The sequence below is a fragment of the Coptis chinensis genome, chromosome 2, assembly GCF_015680905.1.
Source record: "Coptis chinensis isolate HL-2020 chromosome 2, ASM1568090v1, whole genome shotgun sequence".
NCBI classification, from domain to species: Eukaryota; Viridiplantae; Streptophyta; class Magnoliopsida; order Ranunculales; family Ranunculaceae; genus Coptis; species Coptis chinensis.
The window spans coordinates 31606566-31628026 of record NC_141457.1 but is presented as its reverse complement, the minus strand read 5'-3'; the positions used below and the strand labels follow the sequence as shown (position 1 = coordinate 31628026).

General features: G+C 37.5%; 3 protein-coding genes across 4 annotated transcripts; 2 read left to right on the top strand and 1 right to left on the bottom strand.

Moving 5' to 3' along the window:
• The first annotated feature begins 345 nt into the window (after positions 1–345).
• Positions 346–6843, top strand: LOC147515786 (uncharacterized). The gene is made up of 3 exons (XM_086588592.1): positions 346–801; positions 880–934; positions 6388–6843. Exons 1-3 carry the CDS (start codon positions 513–515, stop codon positions 6539–6541), a joined length of 498 nt encoding a protein of 165 aa, XP_086444718.1. The 5' UTR covers positions 346–512; the 3' UTR covers positions 6542–6843.
• Positions 6844–9466: 2623 nt separating this feature from the next.
• Positions 9467–12168, top strand: LOC147515785 (galactinol synthase 1-like). The gene is made up of 4 exons (XM_086588591.1): positions 9467–9965; positions 10124–10444; positions 10838–10972; positions 11113–12168. Exons 1-4 carry the CDS (start codon positions 9630–9632, stop codon positions 11329–11331), a joined length of 1011 nt encoding a protein of 336 aa, XP_086444717.1. The 5' UTR covers positions 9467–9629; the 3' UTR covers positions 11332–12168.
• A 1186-nt stretch (positions 12169–13354) lies between these two features.
• On the bottom strand, positions 13355–20603 carry LOC147515784 (type 2 DNA topoisomerase 6 subunit B-like). 2 transcript variants are annotated; one of them, XM_086588589.1, is made up of 13 exons: positions 20255–20603; positions 20070–20181; positions 19914–19985; positions 19805–19831; positions 19568–19676; positions 19400–19475; positions 18260–18280; positions 17838–18034; positions 17141–17288; positions 15929–16124; positions 15683–15813; positions 14475–14796; positions 13355–13493 (listed from the first exon to the last, which is right to left on the bottom strand). In XM_086588589.1, exons 1-12 carry the CDS (start codon positions 20288–20290, stop codon positions 14500–14502), a joined length of 1422 nt encoding a protein of 473 aa, XP_086444715.1. In that variant the 5' UTR covers positions 20291–20603; the 3' UTR covers positions 13355–13493; positions 14475–14499. The 2 variants fall into 2 exon arrangements, with proteins under 2 accessions (XP_086444715.1, XP_086444716.1); XM_086588590.1 differs by lacking the exon at positions 13355–13493 and having other exon boundaries at positions 14258–14796; positions 15683–15811; positions 15951–16124; positions 20255–20602.
• Between the last annotated feature and the right edge of the window lie 858 nt (positions 20604–21461).

Genomic DNA, 21461 nt, shown 5'->3' with positions numbered 1-21461 from the left:
GGAGAACTTAGAATCCAAGATTGAAAATAGTTTGATTTACTTGATGAATGGAGGGCTTGAAGGGATGACCTTAATTTAATTTTGGAAGAAGAATAAGAGAGAGGGTTTGAAGAGATAAATTTTTTTTTGGAGAGTTGGGGGGTGTTTTGTACAATTGAAAAAGGGGTTTTGTTTTTTTATTTATTTTGGATTACGAATAATTGAAATCTGCAAAAAATTGCGTAGATTTACTTTTTTTATGCCGAATTATGGTAAAATCTGATGCGTTAGTATTAGAGAAAAAAGGGGGGCTGACGTGGGTTTCTGGGAGTAATTATAAAAGCCGAGGTGTCCATCTCAGAGGAAAAAAGAGGGCTGAGGTGATTTCCTGAGAGCATTCTCAACTGGTCAGTATTAAATGGGCCCAAACCCGGCCCATTTTCAACCGCCTCAAAAATCGTAACGATAAGCTTCACCCTCTCTCTCTTCTTTCCCTAAAAAAAAAAAAAAAAAAAACAGAATCCATATTAATAATGTTGAGAACAAATTGCAAGAAATTTCTAGGATTAGGCCAACAACTCCAGAAAAAGAACCCAGCAGGAATTCGATTGTACCATGAAAGGGTAGTTGACCATTATAATAACCCACGTAACGTTGGTTCATTCGATAAGAATGATCCTAAAGTTGGTACTGGACTAGTTGGTGCACCAGCTTGTGGTGATGTTATGAAATTACAAATTAAAGTTGATGATGAGGGGAAAATTGTTGATGCTTGTTTTAAAACCTTTGGTTGTGGTTCTGCTATTGCTTCTTCTTCTGTTGGTATGTAAATGCCTTTTTTTTTAAAGTTTTATTTGTCTGGTTTTGCTTAAAGATTAGATATTTTGTTTTTTTGTTTAGCTACGGAGTGGGTGAAAGGGAAGCAGATGGAGGAAGTTTTGACTATTAAGAACACGTAAGTTTTTTTTTTTTTTTTTACTTGTTTTTATTGTTGTTATGATTGTCATTTTATGATGAGTTTGGTGTTTTAAGTTAATATTAGTCGATATTATATTGCGGGTTTGCTAGACACTATTGACATATTGATTGCTAAACTCTATGGTCAGATGGATGTTTTTGTACTCCTTTTGGTGTTCTTACCAAAATTATATTTAATTGAAAATGTTATTCCAAACATCAACTGTTCGAGTATATATAAGTGTTACAACTGTACTGCATGTTGGAGTCGATTGTTGGGTTTGGTTACCCCAAAAATAAATTTAGAGATAAAACAAAAAGTGTATCTTCTTTTTAAAACAGGAGTACAGATAATTTTTACATGATATATTGAATTAGTTTAGGATAGGATAGGATAGGATTTGGTATGATAGCTATGAGAAGGTCATAAGCTTAAAGGGCAGAACATTTACAAGAGCTAATCAATAATCTGAAAATCTGAAAATCAGTAAGTGAAAAGTTACAAGTGGCATACTAGAGTGTCGGAATACAGAACTTGTCTAACATGGTTGGATAAGTCCATGCAAGTATGCAACACAGGAGTAATATCATCTTACAAAGAGAAAAAAACAGTAGGATTTCAGTACAAACTGAAAGATATGGATAAAAATATTGCATAGTAATTTATGAATCTGCTGGGATCCAGAGCAAAAAAAAGGGGACTAGTTATCATATTGCTTCACTTCAGGAGAACTTTCCAATAAGGCCTTTTAAAATGGCCAACAGTTATCATTATGTTTTCCTCATCATCAAAGGAAAGCATAATGATAAGAGTAGAGTATGAAAATTTTACTTCCATGGTTTAAAGTCTTTTTTTTTTTTTTTTTTTTTCTGTATTATAACTGTCTTTTAGGGTCCCTCCTTTTTTTCATCTGTTCGTAAGACCTAGCTCCCATTCTTTATCACCAGGCCAGCTTTCCTCCGGGCGATCTAATAGCTTACTGGCTGCTCTGGAATAGCTCGCCACCTCTTATGTGTCCGTCCTATTGCTCGCCTTCAACACTTCTGCCTTACCCTGTGCTTAGCTATCCTTATTCTCAGGAAAGGCCTGCCTGCTATCTTGAGTATTGAAACTTGCCTAAAAGGCCTTCGCCTCTCTGAAATTTGCTTTATCCTTAACTACTGGGCGTGGCCTTTGTTACTGACCTTCGAATATACTCCTTGTTAGAAAGTCTAACGGTATATGAATCTGCGTATTCTGCGTTAGCCTTATGGACACCGGAAGCCTCATCCCGTTCAGCCTCCGTTCCTGAAATGAGAGTGAAGCTAAAAACAAGGAAGAAAATAGTTACATTCATACGGGTGCCGTGACCTAACCTCGTCGCCTCGAGGGCTCTAAACGTAAACTCTACTCGCTGGATCAAACTCCAATTTAGAATAATTACACTAACGTTCAATCCCTAAGCTGAGTTGGCTTGTTTCGTGCCTTGAGGCCCTGCGATGGATGGAGATGCTAAGGCGCATTCGCCAATTCTAAGCAAAGAATATAGGCGAAAACCTTGGCTTGAAGAATCCATTTTGGAGTTCCAGCTTCTTAAGAGAGAATTGCCCCCATCGTCTAGTGGTTTAGGACATCTCTTTTTTAAGGAGGCAGCGGGGATTCGACTTCCCCTGGGGGTACTACGAAAGGAAGTTGATCAAGAAGTCTAAAATCGATTCTTCCTGGGTCGATTCCCGAGTGGAAACAGACTGTAAATTCGTTGGCGTCTACTCTGGTTCAAATCCAGCTCAATAGCCGATCCATCATGAGATTCTATAAGAAATGGGTTCTCCGGAAACAAGTTATTTAGTTATTGCCGTAGGAATCATAAAATCAATTTTATATACTGTCTGAAATACAGATAGATTTCGAAGCTGCTCTGAGATATCGGAATGTTAAGCAAATGTACATTGATAACTTAGCTGCTTTTTCTGAGTTCAATGCCCGGCCGGAGCCAACGACAGGACTATGAAAGGTTGTTATTTAGAAAGAAACGAGCTAGAAGCCCATTTCTCCTAAGAAGAAATCTTACGTTTGAAGAAATCTTACGTTTGAAGACTCTAACGATAGTCAAGCCAGCCCATGAAACGAGCTAGATGCCCATTTCTCCTTAGACTTTGATTACGTTTTAGGAGTCTAACTTGAGATTGGTCATTTCAGGTAAAAAAACATGTTCATGTCTAAAGAAAACAGTTATTGAGTGAAACAATGAGTGTTGCTTCTGAAGTGAGCTTAGGTAAGGGTACCTCACTTCTTCAGCAACACACATTGTACTTATTGAGCGATGGGCTTCGTAGTGCGCAGGCTGTTTCCGAAACTCAAGCTTCAACTAGACTAAGGCTATTTGGCATTGAGAAGATCAGTCAATTCATCTGGCCTCTTCCCCGTATCCAGCCCAGCCAAGTGGATTCCTCCTTTATTGCATAAAGGGCTGACCAAGGACAATCACGGAAGACGAACCCCAGACGCTAACTATGGACCTAGCTTACTTTCCAGCCTTGCCAGCTTATCCTTGATTGACTGCCGACACTTCCGCTAACTACAACCCCGTTTCTCATACGGCTGTTCAAACAGTAGCTTTTCGTAGGACGAATCGAGCTTCAAGTTCAAACAGGTGAGACCTAATACCTTCTTGCGAACGCCAGTACCTTTTCAGTTGAACCCTAAGTAAGGGCAGACGGAACAGAATTCAACAAGCAATGGTACTCCATGAGACTAAAGTACCCGGGAAGAAAAGATAGGTGGAGTGGAGAACAGAAGTTGAATGTACCGCACCGCAGTTCCTATAGGCTAGCCCTTGACTAAATTCCATCCGGTCTGGAATGGCTGGCAAACAGGTAGGCTAGGAAGAATGCGGAAGAGGGGAAGGCGTCTACTGGCAGTAGGCCCGGGGACAGAAGACAAGACTGAATATCAGAGGGAGGAGCAAAATCGCTCTTACCCGCGCGTACTAGATCCCCCGCCCGAATACCCCCGACTGAGATTTGCTCTCGGACAAATGGGAGAGGCCCAGACAGGACAGCGAGTCAAGTTACCAATTCCGTGGAGGCAAGTTGGACTGCGGAAGCTGAGCGCCAATCGGTGTAATGCTTTTCCATTCAACTCGTTCAACACAAACCGGACCGGGAAGTGATGTCTCATCCGGTTGAGTTGTCTAAAGAACACGGTTTCTTCCTTCAATGCTACATCTATCGTTAGACTCCTAAACCTACAGATTTAGATAAGGAAAAATGGGCCAATAAATCGAAGCTCTAGTCAACGGATTCAGAAGACAGAGCTACTACAGAGGGACCCTGAGAATCATTAGATTCATGATTTCGTACGAATGGGTAGTTATTAAGTGCATCTTCTGTAGTGCCTGGGAATGACTAAGACAGCTTGAGTCCTTGAAATGAGCTCTGCCCGCTGCCATTAATTGTACTATCTTCTACTCGTATGCTCTTACCTAAGAAGGTGTTCTGTAAGATTTTCTTCTATCTTGCCTTCCTTCCCTAACTTGTAGTTGAATAAGGAATTCTTTCTTTTCTTATGATATAATGAGTATGGGTTTACTAAAAAAAGGAGAAGCCACTTAGACGAAAGAAAGAAGAAGCATACTTAAAAGGCAAGCGTCAGGTTGTTTGTTCTTGCCGAAGACTTAAATAGGCTATTCACTCTCCAAGACAAGGCAATTTACTCTGTCTAAAGTCTTCTGCCTTTATTATCACCTGGAAGTTTTTTCAAGCTTCACTGGTTCCCCATTAGAGAATCTTTGCCTTGGAAAGGCAACACTAGTAGACGCCTGTATTGGTGGTAGCCAACGAATGCCCCTGCCTGATGGTCACTATTTCATATAGTTTCCATAGCAGCCTGAACTTTATGATCTCATCGCTCCGGTTCGTATGCTTCCGGTAAGTTTATACGGTAGGACCATAAAGGAGATCTTGGAGACGAAAAAAGCCACGGTATGAAAACCATGGACAGATTTGAGCCACTGTTGAATCCAACGGCTGATCAAGGTGCGCTCCAGAGGATCTATACCTCTCCATCTAACGTCAACTCTAACGGTACTAACCTTTAGTTTAAGCGGATTTATCAGGTAATAGACCACTAAGCCATAGAGAGAAGGGTTTAACGGGGCGCCAAGCCTCAACCAAGACTCTAAAGGATAATCTGCCCCGGGCAAAGATGGGGAATTTCTTATCACAATCTTGATCTTGCACCGCCATGAGGCCAAAGCCAGCACGTGCGCAACAATCTCAACTAGATTGGAGACAGATCACATGACCCTGCCTTGACACAAAGTCTCGCTTAGCAAACTAGACCCAGGAAATTCAAGAGTTTTGGGGGGAAAGAAAGACTCCCAACGATTCCAAGAGGGACTTAGACTCAGCAGCCACCCTACTATCGGCAATGACTACGGCATCACCAAGAAGAGCATAGGCCAGGAATTGACTCGTACCGGGATAAAGCCGCTCCGCAGCCAATCAAACCATGAAATTGGATAAACTGTATTGAGTTTTGATGGCCAAAAGCGTAAAAAAGTTTCAAGTGTGTTAGTCAGGTTATAGCTGGCTATTCTTTTCATGTAATGCTGATGAAGTTAGATGTTAGTAGAATTTATGCTATAACTTGATGATACTTAATTTGTTGTTTGCTTATAAGCTGCATGATCGTGAGGAGTCAAAGCATTTGCCTTAAGGTTAACACGCTGATGAAGTTATATGTTAGTAGAATTTATGCTATAACTTTATGACACTTAATTTGTTGTTTGCTTATAAGATGCATGATTGTGAGGAGTCAAAGCATTTGCCTTAAGTTTAACATGCCTCTAGAGTCCAGACTTTGGTGGGAGGAATTATTTTGCCTTGCGCTTGTATTAGAAGTCCTGCCTGTAGGAATATTTACCTTTTGCTTTATGCATATATATTCTTCATTGTAATCTTACATGTTACATTGCAAAAATAATTGTAATTTTGGAAGAACTAGAAAACCATGAATCTTGTTATGAAAGTGGCTTGAAGGGACCATGCAAGCCATTTCTTTTCTGACCTACTGGGATACACTTTGCAAAGTGATGTCCTTATTGAGCGAAATTTCTTTGGCCTTTCTTTTTGTAGGATTTCTAATGCAAGATACATTACAAATCAAGTTAATCTTTTCTTAGTTGAGAAACAGCATAGGATGGTTTCTTTGTAGTTTATTAAAGAAACACATAACTTGGCCTCTCGTAGTGTATTTTAGTAGTTTCTTTCAAGAGTTTAGGGCAGATAGAAATTTGGAAATGTTGAAGCGTTGGGCGTAGTACTCTGAGCTAATTATGGATTCTTTATCCCACCACCTGCGGACGGGTCACTTAAAAATATCTTTAACAATTAAAGGTATGACAAAAGAAGCTACGCATATAAGATGTTTCTCTTTTATCCCTGACGTGCTGTTCAATAATATTGTAGGGAAATTGCCAAGCATCTCTCCCTTCCCCCTGTGAAGCTCCACTGCAGCATGCTTGCAGAGGATGCAATCAAGGCTGCTGTAAAAGATTATGAAGCCAAGCGAACAAAGTCTGGAGCAAGTGCTGAGCCTGTTGAGAAGGCTGGTGGTGCTTAATGGACTTGTTAGCATGCTGTGTGATGTGTGATCTTGTTAAATAAGGATTGTGCTTTATCTTTGTGGGGGGTCTTTTTACTGGATTTTATATGGTCACTTGCTACTCTGTGACATAGCCATGTAAGTAGGCCAGCTACTATGGCCTTTGAATCTCTAGTGAGATGTCTTTTTAACTGTACAGGTTTTAGCTCCTCGAGTTGAATGAACTGTCACAAACAGGATATCATCTGTTAGTCGATTCAACTACAAAGATTTATAACACTTGATACTATGGTGTAGTAAAGTTTGATGTATTTCTCTTCGATGTCATCCCTGCCATATTGCTTTGAATAGGATAGGGTTGCTAGGTAACGGGCTTCAGACTAATCAACTTTTGCAACCTTGGATTTTATCATGTATTTTATTATTTTTGGTTCTTTTAAAATTTTGGCATCATTTTATCTATAAGAGGCCTTAAATCGTATTAGCCGCCACTCCTAGGGGACTCTCTAGTGGGGTGACCCTTCTGAGAATTCTCTTATGGGAATTTCTCAGAAAAGTTTCCTCAGCTCTTGCATCACGGACTCTTACATCTCTGGGTACTAAATCCTAATTCAGTTGAATGACAGATGTGAGGTGCCTCGATGGAGCTTGTCCCGAGTAAGCAATGTGCTTGTTATCAGTATTGTCCTTTTTTCTGCTTTTGGCAAATAGATTAGCGTTCTAATCCCCCAAAAGACCTCGAAACCTCACTCAAAGTTGCTTGCTTATCTATGCCAGTCGGTTGGTGACTCCTTCACTAGGGTCCTGTATCCTATACCCACCAAATTGCATTGGGCAGCCTCCAGCCCAAGCCCAACAACCAAGTCTATTAGCACCTTTTCCAACCAGTTTCATCGTCTCTTCAACTTGGTATTCAGCGATGAAAATACCAACCTCGTCTATAACAACATGGTATATAGTATTATAGACACTTTTCATCAATCTCAAGCTGGTGAGATTTGTCTCCAAAAAAGTAATGCTGCTCTCAAGACAAATCCTCTGTCCTCTAATCTTCAAGGAATGCTGCTCGTTCCAATTTTCATTACCAAGAGAAAATTATTACAAGGAATGCTGCTCTTCTCGTAAATGTAGTTTGCCGACGGAAACGTAATCAGTTAATGTTTAAGAGATTGTCTGGTTTAAGAGAATCTTCAACGTAACAATTACCAATTTCAGTAAAATAAAACATCAAACATTTGAAGGGTGTGCAATTTCAAGTCAGTTTTTGGCTCGAGCTCGCTATTACGAGTCCTAAGTCTGAGTATATTTAGTAGAGATCGAGATTTTTCAGTTCGCATTGTTGTATTGTACGGTTCTTCTACCTATCAATTTCAGTTGTGTTTCAACTTTACAATTATACTCTTGAATCTTGATTAATCAGGCATATGAAATTGACAAAATAACAAAATCAACTTCTCAATTTTTTTAGTCCAAACGATCCAGCCATGTTGTCCTCGAGACTCTCCAAACGCCCCGCCATATTTTCTAGCTAAAAATCCAAGAATTTTATCTCAAATGACACACTAAGACCGCTTGAGTGTACATTAAAACGATATAGCGAGACTGTTTCAATATACAATAAAATGATATGGCAAAACCGTTTGAGTACATACTCAAACGACATGGCGATTCTGTTTAAGTGTACACTCAAACGAACTTGGGATTTCAATATGGTGAGACCGGTTAAATTGGTTGTTGTGCCTGGACTTTGATGACAAACTTGTAATATTGCAAACTTTTAAAATTTCATTTTTTTGTTGGGAGTTGCCAAATCAATCAAATTTGATGAGTGCCCAATTAAACTGCTTTCCACTCTCTCATGTAGTCCAAAACAACTATCTCCATCCCCCTCTCTGGTTTCATCCGGTATGGGCGAATCTCACGTGTGGTCGTTGTTACTTTGAAATGAGAGTCGTTACTATCTCCACCCATGCTACTGATGGCCACCAATAATTCCGCAGGTTAAGAAACTAAGATTCTCTCAATTAAAAAGGCGAATGACCTACATTTTCATATATTTAAGTGTGCCCTGACAATCTGTTGTTGATTACAAGTTTTACAAACAAGGATTTTTATAACGAAACTGACAAGGCAGCCGTTTTTTTAGCCTGTCTTGTGATGGTGAGAGAGTCAATCTTAAACTAAGCAGGTCATCGACTTGGTAATTATTCAAGGCGAAGGATTCTGGAGCACATATATTTGACACAAACAATTCATGATGTTAGTGGGCTTAAATAGCTTAATTCTTTTTGTATACCGATGATCTCCTTTATGTTAGTGGCAATTCTTCAATTACTTGTTAACCACATTTGATGAGAGTTGAATTTTCCGGTTTGAATCATCTTGTGGGAATGTATGTACATAGGTAGGAAAGAAATTGTTGTCAAATAAAAATTGGCACAATCTAAAATTTCTAAATGCACTAACGATCATTAGAGTATGTTTTAATATTAAATTTATACGTACCCCCGGAACCCTTCCCTAAAGAATAATGAGTTGTTACTAATTAGAGCTTGAATGCTTATTTGAATTGACGGATTTTGAGTTTCTGATGCGCTTGGTATCCGCACAAACAAAAGTTTGCTGCTAAGGAATGAGGTGAAAGTGAAACAAAGGTGATTTAAAGTTTAAAAACACACAAAAAATGAGCTTTAGAGAGAAAAATAACAATACCTCCCATCGACATTCCACTTGGTTATATTAGGAAGAGTCTTCACACCATTTTACTCTATAAAATATTCCAATGACGATATACCGACCTCCCTCTACCAATGAAAACCGAGACCACTATCAAATCTCATGTCCCTACAGATGATAAGGTAGGACTAACCATTGGTGGCAAGATAATCAATGTGAAAAAGATAATAAAACCTGTGAAAAGGATATTAAAACGTCATTTGCATTTACTTTGTGGTGCATTTAGCTCTCATTTTAGGAGTATATAAGGAGGTGAAGAGTGGCCTATAAAATTCAGGAACAAGGTGAGTAATATAGCATCCTTAGCGTTGTTAAGTTACCTATTCCGAATAGTCCTCACTACCCACTGCTGCGTTTGTAGTGACTATAAATGGCGCCAGCAGTTACCGTAGATGTTTTCACAGGCACTGGGAAGGTTGCGACACTGAACACTGGTTATTCAAAAAGGGCCTATGTAACGTTCCTAGCTGGTAGTGGTGATTATGTTAAGGGTGTAGTGGGGCTGGCAAAGGGTCTACGTAAAGTCAAGAGTGCGTACCCTCTAGTGGTTGCAATGTTGCCTGATGTACCCGAAGAACATCGTAAAATATTAAGGTCTCAAGGTTGTATCCTTAAGGAGATTGAGCCAATCTATCCACCTGAAAACCAAATCCAGTTTGCAATGGCTTACTATGTGATCAATTACTCCAAGCTACGTATATGGAATGTAAGTGATGCAGAACCTCCACTACTATAAAACATAATTAGTATTGGTTTCTATGACGTAAGGGGACGACTATATTATAGGATTCATATACCAATGAAACTTACATTTTTTTTTACTGCTCGAGTATGCTGACCGGCTGTATTGATGATTTCTTGTAGTTTGAAGAGTATAGCAAAATGGTTTATCTTGACGCCGATATTCAAGTGTTTGAGAACATAGATCATCTCTTTGACACACTAAACGGGTACTTCTATGCTGTGATGGACTGTTTTTGCGAGAAAACTTGGAGTCATTCGCCGCAATACTCAGTTGGGTACTGCCAGCAATGCCCTGATAAGGTGACATGGCCTGCTGAGATGGGGTCTCCTCCTCTCTTGTACTTCAATGCTGGGATGTTTGTCTATGAACCTAGCAGACTAACTTTCGAAAGTCTTATTGAAAATCTTAGAATCACTGCTCCAACACCCTTTGCAGAGCAAGTGAGTTCATCACTTTTCTCAGTAGATTGTTATGGTTATATATCCAGTTTAGAAAACATCATTTCTCTAGTTTATTATTGGTCATTTGGTCCTCGATCACTACATAAAAGCAGTACTGCAACTATCTTTAAATTTACTAGTTTTAAATCCTCTGATTCTTTGAGATTCAATAAAACTGAACTTAGGAGTTAATACACCTGAAATATACTAAATTTTAAGTTCTGTTATTTACATCATGCTGAAGTTTGAGTAAAAATAGTAAAAACAGTGATGATTCATGCATGATAAGTGTCATTACCCACCAGCATCACCCTATACATGGACAAGAGTTATTGTGGATAGAAAAGTTGATAATATTGTTTATTTATTACTTCTATGTTGTGAAAATGTCAGGATTTCTTGAACAAGTTCTTCAATCATGTCTACAAGCCCATCCCTTTGGTGTACAATTTGGTCCTAGCCATGTTATGGCGGCACCCTGAAAACGTTGAGCTTGAGAAGGTTAAGGTGGTTCACTACTGTGCCGCTGTAAGCCCCTTTCACCTTAAATCGCCTATTGGTATCTAGCTTGGATTACCAATTGAGACTTGAGAGTACTCGTTAAAACAACTTTATTTATTTGATCCTTCTTTTAATCTTAGCGTTTTGTTTAATTTCACAACCAATAGGGATCCAAGCCGTGGAGGTACACTGGCGAAGAAGCTAACATGGACAGAGAAGATATTAAAGTGTTAGTAGCAAAATGGTGGGAAGTATACAATGATCCCTCGCTCGATTTCAAGGCTGATGATTCCGTTACCAACAGAGAGACTTTTTCAAGACCGTTGCTCTTGGCTTCAATGCCGGAGCCTGCAGTTTCCTACGTTCCCGCACCTTCTGCTGCTTAACTTTTCTATACAGAGCTGTGTAGTAGTGGTGGTGTACGTAATCCTATATGCTTAATAATAGATAGACAAGTAACACCTTTTTTAGATATCTAAACACCCCCTTCTTGTTGTAACAAAAACAATAAATTAAAAGACAGACTATATTTGTAGTTCACATAGTACTAATTAGGAATGTCAAAGTGGTATCGTGTTTTGTGTACTTCGTGTTCTCTCTCTCAACCATGAAAACCATGACACCAAAACCAAAACCTAAAAGGAAAAATAGATATCATGCAACTTGAGCACCATACAGGATTTTGGTCCAGAAGATTCTAAACTGGGGCCTAAATGAGAGCATGTCATTGCCAGTGCTACAATCAGGAGAAGGTCAGCCAAGAGTAATACGTGAAATTACATGGAGTGGAATGAGCAAGGCAAGCAGACATCATGTGGGTCAGCTCTTGGATGGAGAATAGGAATCTACCACAAGCCATTTATATATATATATATATATATATATATATATATATATTTTTTTTTTTTTGGCATACCGGCCAGAAAAAACCTAGTCTTTTCGGGTGCACGCTCAAGTCTTTATCGGTATGACAAGTACATAATAGAAGAATATATATGTTTTTTTTTTTTTCTTTTATAATAATAGAAGAATATGTTCATCTAGTTGGTGCTGCGTATAAGCTTTAAATAGCTTATTGGACGCAAATATGTAAACAATAACTGATTAAGATCATTAAGTTGGCAAAATAAGGTTACTGAACTCAGTGATGTGATAGTGTTGTGTTGTTATGTATTATGTACTGATGTTACTTAAAAAGTCATGCTTAACAAAAGCTTTACATATATTCAGCTTGTTCCGAACTTTTAAAAATGCTGAAACCTGACTGAATCTTTGGAACTGAACAGTCTACTTGAATATCATATCTACACCTTTTCTTCTTATTCGTTGGGAAAAGAATATCATATCTTGCAGAGAAATTGTTATTTCTGTTTTTCTAAATATAAAAACTCTAATAAAAATGAGCCTTCCACGTTTCCACCCTTCCAACTTCAACATGTCCGCTTTTATAGTATAATGTGGATTATTAAGATAAACAAATCAAATAAGGGGAGAGTTTGCAAGTTTAAATCTCACCAAGTACGTGTTGGTTGTGATTTCTTTCTTGAATAATTATGTGATGGGCTTTTGGGTCAGATAAACTTTCGGACTAGAGACAAAGTGTTGCTACGATAGTTGGACCAATGAGTGAAAGCAAGTTTTTATAGACAAAATGGAGACAGTAGAAGCAAGTTTTTATGGACAAAATGGGGGGTTGGGTCTACTCAAAATGCGTATCGGTGAAAGTCTTTGAGCTAGGTTCCATTTGGGGTTGGTAAGCCTTTGGACAATATAAATCTGCGGGGTGTGGGTCTGATTAACCCTCTAGATATTTCAAAAAAAAACAAAACATAAAATCAATCAAATAAAAAAAACAAAAAATCAAATCAATCAAATCAATCAAATAAAAAAAAACAAAAAATAAAATCAATCAAATCAATCAAACCATACCATGAATGTAGTTTTCATATCATTTATCTGGCGCACTTTCTGGAGTAGTGAAAAATCAAAGTTGCAAGGTGTATCTATCCAAATATCAGGATCAACCAGTGGATATTAACGTCTACATAAATAATAGTTTCAGCATAGTGGGTTAAGTTATAGAAATCTTTTTCAGTATTTCGTAGTTATCTTTACCAAAACAATAGTACTTCTCAGATATTAACACATGAAGGAAGAAAAAGGATACCTGCGCTGCCTTGCAGATGAAGCAATTTCAGCTATTTATGGTAACATACATTACTGCATATCATGATTCATTAATTGGAGTTCGTGGATTTTTTTTTCATTGTTTAATGAATCTGTTCCTGTCTTATTTGGATTATAATACACGATTTGAATTGACTCACTTTCCGTTCAATCATTCTATCATTGATCTTCATCGTATCTTCTCAAATGATGTGCATACCCACATAAATTATTGAAATGCAGCTACGAATGTGATACGTACTATCTGAAGATCACTAAAACACTTACCAGATGAAGTATATTTCCATCTTCCAATGTAGATATTCCTTGGAATCCAAAACAACAGAATACATGTGGCCAGATTGCAGGAGATTTTAGGTACCTAACAATGATCAGCAATTCAGCACTAATCAAAAGCCGCATGGTCATCTAGGTAATCTAGTATTCTTATCATTAGGGTATTACTCTTTTCGTGATTAATTGGATGATATTGTCTAAATGCCTAGGTAACTTGGGTTATGTATGTCAGGTGTTGTGTGTTTCCGGGGGTTTGATTGTCAGCATTGAAGGGTCATTCCATCGAAAGATTGCGGCCATATCAACCACACATCCAGACAACTGAGACAAGCGACCAAACTAGAACCCCTGGAAAATCATTTTATCAAAGCATATGTAAGTCAGAGTTGACTATGCAATCTTGTGCCCCGTAGGCGCATATCGATTTAGTTCTGTTGTTGGAATCAGGTGTGTCTGCCATCCAATTGTAGGTCTTTGACACAAAACCACTAGTCTGAAGCAGAACTTTCGAGCTTTATTCGCGTGAAGCAATTCAACTCATTCTTCTGGTCTGGTTGTTCTTCCAACAAACTCAACTGGTTGATTTTCCCTCAAACTCAGGTCTGTTGTGGTTAACGACACGAGTGAACGATGGGTTACTTGCTTCTAATTAGCATGCAAACGTCAAATGTACTTTTCACACTAATGGTCAAGGTTACTTTTTTCTTCATGCGAAATGGGGCGGCAAATGGTTTCAGCACAAGTTATAAGTATGGTATAACACTAACTAGAAGTAAAATAAATGTTTTATTACATATATATTCTAATAATATCATTTTGGAATTGGATATTCTAAAGGAAGGAAAGAGAGGACTAAAACACTGAGGAGGCATCCTTTCTTCATTTGAACAACTATTCAAACATCAGTCGTTGGGATTTATGAAGGTAACTATACTTACAAGACTACGTAATTCAATCTTTTGAGTTCTCTAAAATTGAGTGTCTGACAATTCAAACAAGTTATAATGCAGATATCTAAACTACACATTTAAACTATCTATTGCAGAGTTATGTAGAAGCCTCTCACCTTCCCATGGCTGGTGGAGACTTCTTTAAAGATACGTAATATCAAATTCTTCCTCATCTTCTTCATCTGTAGAATCTGCTTCATGAATACAATCCTCTTCAAAAAGGAAGGGTGCTGGTTCTCTGTCTTTCTGCGATTTCCTATCATTCATCCCTATAACAGCATTAATCTTTTTCGTAATACAATCTTCAACTTTTTCTTTGCCAGTCTCTTGAGGCTGCAGTCCAAGAAGAGTGATGCATTCTCCTTGAAACTCTGAATCATCGGATGAAAAGATCAGACCAGCAATTGTTCTTGCAAGGTCAGGAGCATAATTCTGGATCTGCAGATGAAAGCAACTAAGCATAAACTTGGCACATCCCAGAAAGCAGTTAATGAAAAAGCTAATGCCTAATCTCAATGGGCTCAAGAAAATAGTTCAGCAATGTGAATTTGGTGTTACAGCACTAGAGGCTATGAAAAGGTAAACATAATTCGTAGTTCAAGTTGCTCTAATAGCTATATTTTGTTTCTCTTTCATTTTGGAGTGGTACCCCACACTCCATTCCCTCCAAGGCACTCCAGAAATTACGAATGTACTTAGGGAATTATGCAAGACATCACAACATCTCTCTAGTGATATAGGTGTTTCCTTTTTGTTGGTCAAAGATGACGTTTTCTTCCATGTGCTACTCATAGCTTGTGATACAACAGATTGTTTCCAGCATGTGTTTTTCTTGTATTGCATTTTTTTGACTACTGTCTGTTGTGTACAAATGTTATTGTTGGTTCATGTACAACTGCTGCACAATCACAGTATGACTATCGATATAATGGTTTGCATTTTGTGTTGCTGCTATTGTGTCATGTAGATGTTGCAAAAATTCATTGTTGTTACTGCTCTATCCAATATTCTAGCATATTGTTGAGGGATCACTCTGCTTTTCTACTAAAACGGGAAAAGGGAAAAAAAATAATGAAAGCAAAAATAATCTTCTAGTAAGAAAAGCATAAGCAAGTTACTAAAGGTTTAGTTTTAGAATGAAATGTCATCAGCTCCTTCTTTCCCCCTACCTCTCCATATCACCATTTGTATCACCACTTTTATTCCTTAATAAATAAATAAACAACAATGTGAATTCCGCCATTCTTCCTTTAATCTCCATATTGTAATATACCATTTATTTGACAAACTACAAAGATTTAAAGGAAGGGAGTATAAGGTGCACCTTGACAGCATGTGCACTGAGAAGAGTTCCTGCATACTTCTCTTTCAAATCATCCATTGCCTGCTTAACTGCTTTCTTTACAAGGTTCTTGTCAAAATGAGTCTTTTGTCGCATTTGCTGTGTGACAATCTTATGAAATGTCAAGGAATAGATGAAATACAATAAAGATCGAAAATACCATCCAAAAGACTTATACGAAAGTTGTCGAAGACAATATGAAGACAGATACGCACAAATAAGGATATTGCTCGTGGTAACAGTGGATTACAATGTCAATATGAGAATGTGGTGGTAAGTTCTCCCATTCTAGCACCGACTGACCATCTACAGCCACAGAATTTAACCTTAAGCTCAAACCATAACTTTTCCAGTCAATGCTAGGCAATGCATTGAACACTGACTGAGGGATTGTGCTGGGCAAGAAATCCTGAAAATAAATGACCTGCAGTTGCCTCTTTAATTAGATCCTCTAGAACTAGAAAGATAATCAAGCTAGTAATTAGGTATATACATTGAGACAAAAACAAATTTCCATAGTCTCTCTTTTGGCATGTAAGATAGTCAGGAAGATATGTGACCAATAGCCACCGATTTGAAATGCGACGAAGACACTAGATGAGGCAGTTCAAAGGCCTAGACAACATGTGTAAACCTTACCATTACAGAAAGAACTATAAGAAGTCGGACATTTAAAATCAAGAAATTGGCTGCATCAAATATTTGGTCCAGTGGGAATTTATCCCCTGGACCTGTAGAAAAGAATTGTAGACTCACTAGCTCATCACCGAACTAATGATTATCAGCCTTGGTAGAACACTTTTACATGAATACTGGAAGTAACAAATAAACGAACAATGGAAGAAAAAACATGACGCACTAATACGCTCCACACCAGGAAAAAATGTTTATACATGGTGGAAGTTCTTGATGAATGATTTTGTTAACAGTTGAAGGCCAAACAGAATAATTCAATATAACTTGTAAAATTCACATATTTAACTTTTTTCTTTATGGGTACAAAAAAAAAAACAGAAGTGATAGAATATTAGAATTAGGAGACAAGCGTAACCCCCTATCTCTGAGTTTGTAAATTTCGAGATTAGGTCTTTAATTACCACTCATCCATATCAGGGCTTTAATCCAGCATTATTATCAAAACTAAAGGGAGGATCTTAAAGAACGACAATACACGAATCATTTGATCATGAAATTTTCATAAAATACCATCCTGTACTTGTCATAAACCATTAATTGATCATTATAGCCCTTGGGCCTTAGGAGAATCATCACTAGATTGAGCAAATTAACACAAAAAAAACACAGTAGAACTATAATATGAAGCATCGATGCAGTAATCGACATAATATATAATGTGTAGGAGTTAATGCATACTGAGAGAGCACATTTTCCAAAAATTATAACCTAGAGGCAAAGAACTAGAAGAAGCAATAGACTAACCTCTGTTTTTGTACCACACCCCATCAGGCAAGATGAACTTGGGGGCTCTGATAACTCTGTGATGATAACCACGGCTTCAATTATCTGTCCACTGTTTCTGGCGGCTTCAGAGTTGCATGCTGTTCCACTTCCAACCTTTAATTGTTCTCTGTTGATAGAAAATAGAGATATGACAACTCTGACCCATCAAAAAAATAGAAAGCAGTAGAAATATGAGTCAATGTGGTATGTTAAGTTAACAAACATAGAGCTTGACATGGGATAGGTAAAATAGAAAATAGTTACACATAGTTAAACGATAAGCAACTTATGTTGAAGGATGTCTATGTACTCATCCTAACTAAATAATCTGTTTGCCTTTCATCAGAATTTCTCATAGCAATATGAACTAACAAAATGAACACGTGCTAAATTACAAAGTCCACCTAGCAAAGGTTCAAATCAGAGGAGGTGAGTTTCTAATGACCCAGAGATCTCAATCTATAAAAGCTGCGGTTAACCACAACGTGACAAAGCCAAGGAATAAGAAGTTTGAATAAGCTCGAGTATTACCATTCAAAAAATTGTTATATTGACACGATTTTCTAAGTTAAGCTAACCAAAAATTGCAATTGGTAAAGTTGATCTACAAACTAAAGGTCGAACTGAGCAAAGCTCAATTTATCAGCAAGCGTGTTTACAATGTCAAGAAACTCACCTACTTGAGAAGCAAGACTCGCATTGCTTGTCTAGAGAATTTCCATGCTTAAGAACATGGTCTTCCAGGCCAGATACTAGACGTTCAATATTCGACAGGGGAGAAGGCAAACAATTGCCCTCGTCAAACAGTAAGAGATTTTCAGATTTTGATTCCACATTGCTTATACAGTCAACCATCAGTTCAGCTGCAACTTTCTACACAACAGCGACGATGATAAATGTTTAGTCCCACTTCCATCTAACTTAAGAAAACCAATGCAGATCTAGCTCAACAAGTAGTCATTAACCAAGCTACTTTTCGTAGTTGATATATGAATGGGATTCTTGATAAGAATGATGTCATTTCATCGATCATCATAATCAGTAAAAGCTTCTCAGTCATAAAATAATGCAGATGAATATGAAATTGCTTTATCATACCGGAATTTTCAACATGAGCATCTGCAAAACAATGGTAAAAGTAGAACAATGAGTAAACTGAGACACAGTAAAAATAAAATAAAATAAAAATATATTATCAGCTTCCCCTAATGTAGGAAAAAAAGTGACAGTGTCAAAAAAGTAAGCCCTCTACCTACAACAGGAGAGAAGGTAACAAAGGCATAGGTTGAAACAGGGTTGATACTTCCCCAGTTAGACTTCCTAAGTAATAGGTTTTAAAGAGATTGGCAATCCTTCCAGTCCAAAAGCCACCACCTCGCATAGATTGAGAGCCAGCACCAGAGGCAGAGGTTAAGGCAGAAAGAGCGGGAAAATATGGAATAGTTGACTGCAGGTATTGCTGCTAGAGATCTAAATTAATTACGTACAAATACGTATGTCCTGAGTGGCATGGCCAAGGCCCAAGGGTCAGATACAATATAGAATGGACATCCATGACTATCAGGTGCTGGTATCGGTGTCGTGTCCTGTAAATAAATAACTTAGACATACTGGACCATGTGCGTGTATCACATACAAATCAACAAACTCATGAATTATTACTACTGATTTACTAAGTTTTTTCGGTAAAGGATTACAATCTAGTATTATTTATTTACTTTTTATATTTAGCAGAAGGGCTTTACATATATAGACCTCAGTTTTCTGCATAAGGCAACTTGATATAACCACTTATTCTATAAAAGGGATAGAAGAGATAAATTAAAGTGGTGTTCCTTGATTCACCAGCCATGTTCAGGACGAGTAATACTATGTGTTTACCAGTTAGATCTTTTTTTTTTTGATTGGTAAGCTTGTTTTAAATGAGATCAGTAACTCTTTGATGCTAGCGGGGTTCGAGCTCCAGACCTCTGGTATCATCACCCAAAGGTTTTACCGACTTTGCTAGTCGGCACCTGCACCAGTTAGATCTTCTTTTTCTCTATAGTTGGAGGAGAGGAACTAAAGAATTTCCCACATACAAAGATTGCAAGTCAATGCCCTTTGTTGGTAATCTTTATCGATTTTACTTTATGTCATAGTGAACAAAGTAGGAGAAGCCTTTTGCTGGTTATCTTCATCAACATTACAATTCTAGGTTACCAAAATTTGCAAGGTGGGGATTTGAAAAAGCCAAACCTTTTGAAGGAAGTGAACGATTCCGTCACATAAGCCATCAACACCTTCATAGGTAGACAGTGATACTTCAGTCCCACTAAGTAAAAAGAAAAAGAGTTAGTAGCAAGTTCCAGTTAAGAGAAGCTAAAAAGTTGTGAGAAAATAAAGAAGAAAAAGTAAAAGGCATGCCTGAATTTTCCACCCTTCTTAGAGATAGGAGGTAACCTTTTCAGCCTTCTTGCAGAAACATTTTCCTTTAGGTATAATTGATAGTTATAAACCTCGGTCTCGCAAATGCCTGAAACTCTTCACAAAGAGAGTGAATATATGTACATCTCCCCTTCTTATAATTGGCATTAGAAAGAGACTTGATAGTCAAGATATCATCTCGATGGTTGGCAAGTTAGAAAAAAAAAAAAATCTTACTTGTTGTTTTGACAGACAGCACTCCATCTACATGAAGATATAAAAAATCATTATAGCAAATTACATCATACACAATGGTGGGGGCATTACAGTATATAACCGAACTCACCCCATTTATCAGTAGAAACAGTTTCCATGTCCTGAAATTCATCCAAGCTGCTTGCAATGCCCGTATCTGAAACTGCCCAATTCCAAACAAATTGTTTTCACATTTTTACAATTAATTAAACTATCTAATTAGGGAAAATAAAAAAAAAATCATTACTTGAGATTCGAATCATGGGCCGGTTTGAAGCATGGGTACAACATTTGAGAGAAACTGTCAGTCTGCAGAGATTTTCAGAGATTCTACATCTTTGAAATGCTGAACCAATTAACTGAACAAATAAAAAAAAAAAACAATTAATATTTAATTAAACACAACAAATAATAATAATAAGAAAATCTTACAATTCGACAGAGCTTTTGAGTGAAAGAATTCTCCATTTTTTTTATTTCTTCCCGCGCTTTTTTATAGTGAAAAATGTGCTTGCTACTGACATTTTATACCAGTTGATGCACTTAAGCAACCCATTTAAAAAACTAGTTGTACCAAATTCTAAAAGGCTCCGACTATTGGCCAAGGGCCATTTTTCCTTTGTCCCACTTCGTTGAAAACTCTATAGTCTATATACAGCTGGATAATATCTAGGGTTAGTTAGACTTACCCCCATTAATAGTTGCAATTAGTGTTACCCTCCCATTTTCAAAAATATTAGTGATACCCCCCAATTGCAAGATCCAACAGCTACGAGATGATTTTTTTTTTTTTTTTTTTTTAGGATGAAGAAATCTAACCGTTGGATCTTTGGATTTTGACAAATGGGGGTAAGTCTATGTAACCCTAATATCTATAGAGGACGTCTAGAGTGCGTCGGGTGCACCCAAATTTCTGATGCGCAGGATTTTCAACCACATATTTTGAAGGGTAAAACTAGAATAACTGGGTGAAGAAGTTTCAATTGGGTCACTAAGCTACCTATTAAATCACTAGTTGTAGCATACTTTAGTTAAACTACTACATATAGCATATACGTTAGTATCGAACAATATTGAATCTAGTGAACGAGATTAGGCATAGCTAGAAGAGGAGATAGAGTTGATGGAAAATTCGGTAGGACAATTGGAGCTTTAGGAAGCACCTATGACCTATTAGCTCGAGACATAGTTGCATGTGGCCTTTTGAAGGGTGCAGTGAAACACTGTGTTAACTATTGTAGAGAGTCTATGCTCGTTGTCCTTCTATAGCTCGTTGTCCTTCCTCTATAGAAGCAAAACTTTGGTACAAAGTATTAGGAAACCCTGTTACTTGCTTGTCACACTCAAACCATGTTCTATACAACCCAGGATTAGGTACTTCAGTAATTTGATACTCTTACTCACATAGTCAATAATATGGTACTCAAAGTTACATATACTTCAATAGTATGACATTAGAAATCACATATTCCATAATATGATATTATTTATTACATATATTGCAGGAATATGATACTATAAAGACCATAATACTTCAATAATATGATACTCTAAGTCACAAATTCAATAATATGATACTAGTAGTTTCATATATTTCAGGAATATGATACTATCAATCGCATAATACTTTAATAATATG

Excerpts from the sequence above, each read along its gene's own strand:
- LOC147515785 (XM_086588591.1), top strand. The coding sequence starts at position 9,630 with ATGGCGCCAGCAGTTACCGTAGATGTTTTCACAGGCACTGGGAAGGTT. Across the intron at positions 10,445-10,837 it reads CAACACCCTTTGCAGAGCAA|GATTTCTTGAACAAGTTCTT; the intron begins GTGAGTTCATCA and ends TGAAAATGTCAG. Across the intron at positions 10,973-11,112 it reads TGGTTCACTACTGTGCCGCT|GGATCCAAGCCGTGGAGGTA; the intron begins GTAAGCCCCTTT and ends CACAACCAATAG.
- LOC147515784 (XM_086588589.1), bottom strand. The coding sequence starts at position 20,290 with ATGGAGAATTCTTTCACTCAAAAGCTCTGTCGAATT. Across the intron at positions 19,476-19,567 it reads AAGAAGGGTGGAAAATTCAG|TGGGACTGAAGTATCACTGT; the intron begins GCATGCCTTTTA and ends CTTTTTACTTAG. Across the intron at positions 17,289-17,837 it reads GAGTCTTGCTTCTCAAGTAG|AGAACAATTAAAGGTTGGAA; the intron begins GTGAGTTTCTTG and ends TTCTATCAACAG.
- LOC147515786 (XM_086588592.1), top strand. The coding sequence starts at position 513 with ATGTTGAGAACAAATTGCAAGAAATTTCTAGGATTAGGCCAACAACTC. Across the intron at positions 802-879 it reads TATTGCTTCTTCTTCTGTTG|CTACGGAGTGGGTGAAAGGG; the intron begins GTATGTAAATGC and ends TTTTTTGTTTAG. Across the intron at positions 935-6,387 it reads GTTTTGACTATTAAGAACAC|GGAAATTGCCAAGCATCTCT; the intron begins GTAAGTTTTTTT and ends ATAATATTGTAG.